This window comes from Piliocolobus tephrosceles, chromosome 21, assembly GCF_002776525.5.
Source record: "Piliocolobus tephrosceles isolate RC106 chromosome 21, ASM277652v3, whole genome shotgun sequence".
Lineage (NCBI taxonomy): Eukaryota > Metazoa > Chordata > Mammalia > Primates > Cercopithecidae > Piliocolobus > Piliocolobus tephrosceles.
The window spans coordinates 12,110,525-12,120,261 of record NC_045454.1 but is presented as its reverse complement, the minus strand read 5'-3'; the positions used below and the strand labels follow the sequence as shown (position 1 = coordinate 12,120,261).

Below are 9,737 nucleotides of genomic sequence, written 5' to 3'. Positions count from 1 at the left end.
ACCCACCTCTGATTCCCAAATTGTATTGATCCCCACAGTGCCCCAGTGTCCCAGTAATCCACTCGTAACCCAAAGTCTCCCACTGATCCCAACAGCTCCTACTCATAGCCAGTGCTCCCCATGTCTGCTGAAGTCACCCAGCCCCATCATAGATCTTTCTAGTCTCACGTAGTCAATAGCCTCTACGATTTCTCCTTAGTGTGTCCCAACGGCATCTCACTCTTAAAAAAAAAAAAAAAGTCCTACAATGGCTCACGTCTGGAATCCCAGAATCCCAGCACTTTGGGTGGCTGAGGTGGGAGGATCACTTGAGCCCAGGAGATCAAGACTGCAGTGAGCTATGATCACATCACCATACTATAGCCTGGGGGACAGAGCCAGACTCAGTTTCTCTAAAACGAAAGAAAAAAAGAAAGAAAGAAAGAAAGAAAGAAAGAAAGAAAGAAAGAAAGAAAGAAGGGAGGAAGGAAGGGAGGGAGGGAGGGAGGGAGGGAGGGAGGGAGGGAAGGAAGGAAGGAAGAAAGAAAAAAGAATCCTACCATGAACTTGACGTCTTACACCAAATCCTTCTCCTCTCTTGCATCACCATCTTAGGGTTAGATCTGCTGTCCACTCAGTCAACCAGGCCACACACCTGGGTGTCTTCCTAGATGTGTACCATTTATCTTCACTCTCCCCTGCTTACAGCCTCCAAGTCTTCTGCATTCAACCACCTGCAATTCCTCTTTCTCAGTTCCTTGTTCTCCGCAGCCCTGATCCAAGGTCCTCCTCTACCCAAGCCCTTCCCCCACCCCCACATCAACCATGTCTCTTAGTCTCCCAGATTTCTGTCTCACCCCCACTTCCACCTTTCACCTGGCATGTAGAGAGGTTTTTGGGGTTTTTTGTTTGCTTGTTTTTTCGTTTTTTTTTTTTGAGACGGAGTCTTGCTCTGTCGCCCAGGCTGGAGTGCAGTGGCTCGATCTGAGCTCACTGCAAGCTCCGCCTCCCGGGTTCCCGCCATTCTCCTGCCTCAGCCTCCCGAGTAGCTAGGATTACAGGCGCCCGCCACCATGCCCGGCTAATTTTTTGTATTTGTAGTAGAGACGGGGTTTCACTGTGGTCTTGATCTCCTGACCTCGTGATCCGCCTGCCTCAGCCTCCCAAAGTGCTGGGATTACAGGTGTGAGCCACCGCGCCCGGCCTTGTTTTTGTTTTTTGAGACAGAGTCTTGCCCTGCCACCCAGGCTGGAGTGCAATGGCACCATCTCGGCTCAGAGATGAGGTTTCACCATGTTGGGCAGTCTGGTCTTGATCTTGAACTCCTGACCTCAGGTGATCCAGCCACCTCGGCCTCCCAAAGTGCTGGGAGTACAGGCATGAGCCACAGCACCCGGCCTTTTGTTTTGTTTTGTTTTGTTTTTTGTTTTTGAGACGGAGTCTCGCTCTTGTCACGTGGGCTGGAGTGCAATGGTGTGATTTTGGCTCACTGCAACCTCCACCTCCTGGGTTCAAGTGATTCTCCTGCCTTAGCCTCCTGAGTGGCTGGGATTACAGGCACCTACCACCACACCTGGTTACTTTTTTGTAGTCTTAGTAGAGACGGGGTTTCACCATGTTGGCCAGGCTGGTCTCAAACTCCTGGCCTCAGGTGATCCGCCCACCTCGGCCTCCCTAAGTGCTGGGATTATGAGTGTGACCCACTGCACCTGGCCTAGAGAGGTCTTTCTAAAGCATGAATATGATCAGGGCCCTCTCCTGCTCAAATTCATCTGTAGCTCCCTAGTGCTCTCAGGGCAAAGTTAAAACCCAAGTGATCTGGCCCCTGTCAACCTCTTTTCTTTTTTTTTTTTTTGAGACGGAGTCTTGCTCTGTCGCCCAGGCTGGAGTGCAGTGGCCGGATCTCAGCTCACTGCAAGCTCCGCCTCCCGGGTTTACGCCATTCTCCTGCCTCAGCCTCGCCAGTAGCTGGGACTACAGGCGCCCGCCACCTCGCCCGGCTAGTTTTTTGTGTTTTTTTAGTAGAGACGGGGTTTCACCGCATTAGTCAGGATGGTCTCGATCTCCTGATCTCGTGATCCGCCCGTCTCGGCCTCCCAAAGTGCTGGGATTACAGGCTTGAGCCACCGCGCCCGGCCAACCTCTTTTCAATCTCATCTCTCACCACTAACTCCTCACACTATCTGTCACCTAAAATGAGGCTTGAAAAACTACCCCAATATATCACACTCTCTCTTGCCCTTGGATCTTTGCACATTCTGTTCCCTATCCTTGGAATGCCTTTCCCCATTCTTTTCTTGACCCTTTAAGAGTTGGCTCGGGAGCTCCATCAGTCCTCTGGGCTTCCCCATTTGGGCTGTCACTGTCTGGAGATGAGTCTCTCTCCCTATAGTGTTGTGAGGCCCAGGAAGGCAGGGCTGCGGCTGGTTGGTCACCTCTGTGTCCCCAGCACAAGGCTGGGCTGACAGGAGGCATTTCAATAATGGTTTGATGGAGAGGTAAATGAACAAATAAAACAGGTGGGGCAGGTCGCGGTGGCTCACAGCTGTATCCCAACACTTTGGGAGGTCAAGACAGGCAGATCGCTTGATGCCAGGAGTTCAAGACTGGCTTGGGCAACATAAACCCCATTTCATAGTGAGACCCCCAAAAATTGAAAAAATGTAGCTGGGCATGGTGGCCTGTGCCTGCAGTCCTAGTTCCTCAGGACCCTGTCTCTACAAAAATTACAAAAATTACTGTATGTGGTGACGTGCACCTGCGGTCTCAGCTACTCAGGAGGCTGAGATGGGAGGACTGCTTGAGCCTGGGAGGTCAAGGCTGGAGGGAGCTGAGATCGTGCCACTGTACTCCAACCTGGGTGACAGAATGAGACCCTGTCTCAAACAATGACAACAACACAAACCAAACAGGTGGCAGAGACTGCCAGGCAACGTCTGTGCCCTCGGCAGGGCCCAACAGTCCTAGCTTGGAGTTCATGTCAACAGATGTGGTGAACAAATGAATGAATGGCTCATCCATAACGCCGTGGAGAAATTTTATTTGAAGCAGTTGCCTTCCTTTTCTATTCCTGCCCTCTGGGGACAGGAAGCAACCAGTGAAAATATGAATACATTCTAACGACCTCTAAGGGGAAATTTGCTATCTATCTGCTTGGGGAAAGTGGCTAGAAGGCGAGCCTCAGTCATCTGTCTCCTCGCCCTCCTCCTCCTCCTCGCCCTCCTCCTCCTCCTCTGTGGCTCCCAGGGCTTGCTCCTGGGCTGCTTTCACAGCCTGCTCCTCTTCCACTGTGGGGTCACTCATCTCCATGATCTCTGGGCCACTGGGGTACTCTTGCTGAATGGGGGCTGGCAGGGCAGGGTTGAAGTTCTCGGGGCTGTACTTGTGACCCCAGCCGATGTAGATGTTCTCAAACTTTCTGGAGAGGCAGTGAGACACTGTGAAATTCTCCCTCAAAGACCCCAGACTTTACTTTCTTTTTTTCTTTTTTTTTTTGAGACGGAGTCTCACTCTGTTGCCCAGGCTGGAGTGCAGTGGTACGATCTCAGCTTACTTCAACCTCCGCCTCCCTGGTTCAAGCGATTCTCCTGCCTCAGCCTCCCGTGTAGCTGGGACTACAGGCACACACCATCACGTCCAGCTAATTTTTGTATTTTTAGTAGAGATGGGGTTTCACCCTGTTGGCCAGTCTGGTCTCGAACTCCTGACCTCATGATCTGCCCGCCTCGGCCTCCCAAAGTGCTGGGATTACAGGCTTGAACCACTGCACCCGGCCAGCCTTAACTTTCTTTAAGTTAAGGCTTAACTTAACCAGCGTGTGCATAGCATGACTGCAAAGTTGTGGATGGCAGGGCGAAATGTGCTCACTGGGTTTCTCTGTATTACCCAGGCTGGATGCAAACTCCACCTCCTGGGTTCACTGCAAAATCTGCCTCCTGGGTTCAAGTGATTCTCCCACCTCAGCTTCCCAAGTAGCTAGGACTATAGGTGCACACCACCTCACCCAGCTAATTTTTGTATTTTTAGTAGAGATGGGGTTTCACCATGTTAGCCAGGCTGGTCTCAAACTTCTGACCTCAAGTGATCTGCCCGCCTCGGCCTCCCGAAGTGCTGGGATTACAGGCATGAGCCACTGTGCCTGGCCTAATTTTTGTATTTTCAGTACAGAGGGGGTTTCACCGTGTTGGCCAGGCTGGTCTCAAACTCCTGACATCAAGTGATCTGCCTGCCTCCAAAGTGTAAAAATTAGCCAGTTGCAGTGGCACATGCCTGTGGTTCCAGTTACTGGGGAGGCTGAGGTGGGAGGATTGCTGGAGCCCAGGAGTTTGAGGCTGCAGTAAGTTGTGATCATGCCACTGCACTCCAGCCTGGGTGACAGAGTGAGAACCTGTCTCAAAATAAATCAAGAAGTAAGTAACTAAAAATAACAAAACAAATTTAAATTATATATGCGGCTCCTATTTTATTTACGTAAGACATAATTTTATGTTGGATATCAATTTATTTATATGTGACATTTTATTTATGTCCCACATATTATGTGGGACATAAATAAAATTGTCTATATGCTGGGGACACAGCAGTAAGCAAACTAGACAAAAATCCCTGCCGGGTGCGGTGGTTCAGGCCTGTAATCCCAGCACTTTAGGAGGCCGACGTGGGAAGATCAACTGAGGTCAGGGGCTCAAGACCACCCTGGTGAAACCTCATCTCTACAAAAAATATAAAAATTAGCTGGGCGTGGTAGCAGGCACCTGTAGTCTCAACTACTCAGGAGGCTGGGGCATGAGAATCCGTTGAATCCAAGAGATCAAGGTTGCAGTGAGCGGAGATCATACCACTGCACTCCAGCCTGGGTGACAGAGCGAGACTCCATTTCAAAAAAAAAAAAAAAAATCCCTGGATTGTGCCTATATTCTGCTAAGAGGAGATTGATAATGAACAAGGAGATTAGTGCCCAGTCCTAACCCAGCCAATTTAGCCTTTCTGCAGAATTTTAACTAGAGAAGGAAGAGGAACAGATGGGAGGAAAGGGAGGGGACTAAGAGGTAGGGAGAGAGGGAGACAGAGACCAATAAAGAGGCAGAGAGAGCCGAGTGCAGTGGCCCACGCCTGTAATCCCAGCACTTTGAGAGGCCGAGGTGGGTGGATCACCTGAGGTCAGGAGTTGGAGACCAGCCTGGCCAACATGGCGAAATCCCATCTCTACTAAAAATACAAAAATTAGCTGGGCATGGTGGCCCATGCCTGTAATCCCAGCTACTGGGAGGGCTGAGGCAGGAGGATGGCTTGAACCCGGGAGGTGGAGGTTGCAGTGAGCTGAGATCGTACCACTAAACTCCAGTCTGGGCAACAAAATAAGACTTCATCTCAAAAAAAAAAGAAAAGAAAAGAAAAGAAAATATTTAAAAATGAGGCCAGGCACAGTGGCTCACGTCTGTAATCCTAGTATATTGGAAGGCTGAGGTGGGAGGGTTGCTTGAGGCCAGGAGGTGGAGGCTGCAGTGAGCCGTGATCACTCCACTGCACTCCAGCCTGGGTGACAGAGAGAGACCCCATCTCAAAAAAAAAAAAAGAAAGAAAAAGAAACAATGGAACAATGGGTGGGGGGACAAAAGAGCATTAGGTGGGTGGGGGCAGAGAATGGATGGACAAGTGGAGCCTCAAGTTTGGATAATTTGCTTTCAGAGGAATGTTGGCATCTTGGGGTATGGCCTGAGGAAGGGAGTTGGCAAAAGCAAACGTGCCTCTTCCCAGCTTCCAGAGAAGGAAAAAATAAATGCCAGGAATGTGTTAAAGTATCCAGATTACATGCAATCCCACCACGGCTGTGATTCATACAGGAGCGAATACAGTCCCAGTTCACGTTGAGATTAAAAAGGAAATTCTAGGAAAAATCGTCCTGCCATCTGGTGGACAAAGCTGGTAGGTGCGCCCACCTCCAGCTGCAAACCCCCTGTCATGCGGCAGAGCAGAGGGCTGCCAGGTGCCTGGAGGAGAAGGCTGAAGGACTGTGGGGAGTGTGCAACTGGGTGGGAGGATGTGGGGGTGACTTCGGCTTGCCATTCTTGTTTTCTGAAACAAGGTCTTGCTCCGTCGCCCAGACTGGAGTGCAGTGGTGCAATCACAGCTCACTGCAACCTCGACCTCCTGGGCTCAAGCAATCCTTCTGCCTCCGCCTCCTAAGTAGCTGGCACTCTGTAGTCCATGCAACTATGCCTAGCTGAGTTTTTAATTTATTATTATTATTATTATTTGTACAGATAGGGTCTTACTATGTTCCCCTGGCTGGTCTCGAGCTCCTGGGCTCAAGCAATCCTCCCACCTTGGCAACCCAGAGTGTTGGGATTACAGGCATGAGCCAGTGCATCCGGCCCAAGCTTGCCATTCTTTTTGGAACAACTGGTGGTGGGAGGGAAGGTTTCTGCCCCATAGAGAGAAGAGTCTTCCAACTGGAAGAACAGCTGGGTGTGGTGGCTCACGCCTGTGCTGTAGTCCCAGCAGTTTGGGAGACCGAGGTGGGCAGATCGAGGTCAAGAGTTTGAGACCAGCCTGGCCAACATGGTGAAATCTTGTCTCCACTGAAAATACAAAAATTAGCCAGGCATGGTGGCATGTGCCTGTAGTCCCAGCTACTAGGGAGGCTGAAGCAGGAGAATCACTTGAACCTTGGAGGCGGAAGTTGCAGTGAGCTGAGATGGCGCCACTGCACTGTCACCCAGCCTGGGTGACAGAGCGAGAGTCCATCTCAAAAACAAAACAAAACCACAAACAAAAAAACTGGAAGAACTGTCCAGGGGACCCCAGGGAAGGAGTCAGCTTCCCCAGAGAGGGACTCTGTCCCTGTCATCAGGGGGCTGGAGATCCAGGTTGGTATCCCACAAGTGCTGTGTGACCTTAGCCAGTCCCTCCCACTCTCTGATTCTCCATGCTCTCGTCATGACTCATCCCCGAGACCCATCCTAGTGGGCTGGTATTTCCCACTCTAGCCCTGGTGAAACTCAGAGGAGCTATGAGGGGGTCAGTCCTAGGGGCTTCCTGAAGGGGGCCCTCCCCATCTCTGCCCACCCTGGTGAGTTGCCCAGCCCAACCAGGCCTTGAAGAAGTCCTGAGGGTTTCTCCTGCTGGGAGGGGCTGGGGGAAGACCTACTTGCCACTGGCATAGGCATAGGCCCCAGGCCAGAGGTTGGAGCGCACAACGGCCACTGAGTACTGCGGGCAGAGGCTGCAGGACAGGCGGGTGGTCCAGGGTGCCAGGTGCATGATTTCTGCGGTGGAGAGGCAGCAGAGGGGGGCAGCAGGGTCAGGAAGGCCCTCAGGCCCTGCACTGCACCCTGGAGGAAGGCAGGCAGCAATAAGGGAGGCCTGGAGCGGCATAAGGGGAACTGCAGCCACCAACAGCTCGGGCTGCGGTGTTTGAACCCTGGCTGCAGACCACACTCTCTCTCAGGCACTCTTTTTTTTTTTGGAGACAGAGTCTCGTCATTGTCACTCAGGTTGCAGTGCAGTGGCGTGAGCTCGACTGACTGCAACCTCTGCCTCCTGGGTTCAAGCGATTCTCCTGCCTCAGCCTCCCAAGTAGCTGGGATTACAGGCATGCACCACCACACTCGGCTAATTTTGTATTTTTGGTAGAGACAGGGTTTCACCATGTTGGCCAGGCTGATCTTGAACTCCTGACCTCAGGTGATCCACCCACCTCAGCTGGCTGCATCCAGGAAATGGGGAGACTCACCTGGCCTTTGCTGCAGGGTGGCAGTGAGGCCTCTGGTGCCAAGGTCTGCGCACACCTGCTGCAGTGCCTGGTGCCCAGCAGGGCCCCCGACTGAGGAGCCACTGTGATTCCGCTCCTGAGTTGGCCATCAGTTTAGACCAGGGTGCAGAGGGCAGGGCACAGCCTGGCAGGATCTGGCTTCAAATCCAGGACTTGTCCCCTGGCCCACTCCTAGCCTCTCTCTCCACTTCCCTGTGGGTGCCTGAGGCCCCAACATTACGAAATTCCTGTCCATTCATCCAAAATCCAGCTCCAGGTTGGTCACAGTGGGTCACGCCTGTAATCCCAGCACTTTGGGAGGCCAAGTAAGGTGGATCACTTGAGGTCAGGAGTTCGAGATCAGCCTGAACAACATGGTGAAACCCCATCTCTACTAAAAATACAAAAGTTATCTGGGAGTGGTGGCACATGCCTGCAATCCAGCTACTCAGGAGGCTGAGATGAGAAAATTGCATGAAACCGAGAGGTTGAGGTTGCAGTGAGCCAAGATTGCACCACTACACCCCAGCTTGGGCGACGGAGCAAGACTCCATCTCAAAACAACAACAACAACACACATACATACACACACACACACACACACACACACATATACCCAGCTCCAGTCTTTAGGGAGGGCTCCCCAACTACATCCCCCTCCCTCCAGGCCCACATGGGACTCAAAAGGCCATATTCTAAGGTTTGGGCCATTGCCACAAGTCTATGGACATGTTCCCACAGCACATCCTGCCGCAGGTGAGCGCCGGGACTCCCGCCTCCCACATGGCGGGGGCAGGGGGCCACTGTGATGGGGCCACTGTGATCACGCCCATTTTTTAGCTGAGAGAGCCTCTGAGCCTGGGAGGGAAGGACCGGGGAGATGGACTCCAGCAGTCCAGCCACCCCTCCCTTTCTTCCCAGCCCTCCCCAGCTAGTGGTGTACATGCTGACAGGGTTTCCTTACCCGCATCTTCTGAAAGTGGCGTTAGCAGTGGGGGGCCAACCTCCTGCTCCACCTCCTCTGGCCCCTCATCAGCCTTCTCTTCCTCCTCCCCCAGGTCCTCTTCCTCCTCTGTCTTCTGCAAAGGGTTCACCCAAGTGCAGCGGCCCTGGGGGTGGGGGGAAGCTCAGGCAATGGCCCCACTGCACGGAGCCCAGCCTGCATCCTGTGGGGGAGGTGAAGGACCAACAGGACTGAAGCACAGCCTTGTCCTCAGAGACCCAGGCATGGGCAAGAGGGCAAGATCTAGCCGCACAGTTAAGAGGAGGTGGGAAACGGGCCAACAGAACTGCTCTATTGAGATGAGGACTCCTGACTGTGTGACCCCCATTCATGCATTCATTCACTCATTGATTCTTTTTTTTTCTTTTCTTTTTTTGAGACAGAGTTTTACTCTGTGGCCCAGGTTAGAGTACAGTGGCACAATCTTGGCTCACTGCAACCTCTGCCTTCTGGTTTAAGTGATTCTCCTGCCTCAGCCTCCCGAGTAGCTGGGATTAAGGTGCCTGACACCATGCCCGGCTAAATTTTGTATGTTTTAGTAGAGACGGCATTTCGCCATGTTGGCCAGGCTGGTCTCGAACTCCTGACCTCAAGTGATCCACCCGCCTTGGTCTCCCAAAGTGCTGGGATTACTAGCGCGAGCCATCGCACCTGACCCACGACCCACTCATTGATTTTTTTTTTTTTTTTTTTGAGACAGTCTCGCTCTGTCGCCCAGGCTGGAGTGCAGTGGCGGGATCTCAGCTCACTGCAAGCTCCGCCTCCCGGGTTCATGCCATTCTCCTGCCTCAGCCTCCCGAGTAGCTGGGACTACAGGTGCCTGCCACCTCGCCTGGCTAGTTTTTTTGTGTGTGTGTGTTTTTTAGTAGAGACAGGGTTTCACCGTGTTAGCCAGGATGGTCTCAATCTCCTGACCTCGTGATCCGCTTGTCTCAGCCTCCCAAAGTGCTGGGATTACAGGCTTGAGCCACCGCGCCCGGCCGATTCTTTTTTTTTTTTTTT

The 9,737-nt window shown here is 52.3% G+C and overlaps 1 protein-coding gene across 1 annotated transcript in view; it reads right to left on the bottom strand.

The window, feature by feature from the left end:
- Nucleotides 1–3,159: 3,159 nt before the first annotated feature.
- The window catches only part of RSPH6A (radial spoke head 6 homolog A), a 22,299-nt gene continuing 15,721 nt past the window's right edge, over nucleotides 3,160–9,737 (bottom strand). Inside the window, exons 3-5 of the mRNA XM_026457359.1 lie at nucleotides 8,697–8,841; nucleotides 7,130–7,247; nucleotides 3,160–3,397 (exon numbers count right to left, since the gene is read on the bottom strand). Of these exons, the coding sequence (XP_026313144.1) occupies nucleotides 3,160–3,397; nucleotides 7,130–7,247; nucleotides 8,697–8,841 (501 nt within the window). The remainder of the gene's footprint in view (nucleotides 3,398–7,129; nucleotides 7,248–8,696; nucleotides 8,842–9,737) is intronic.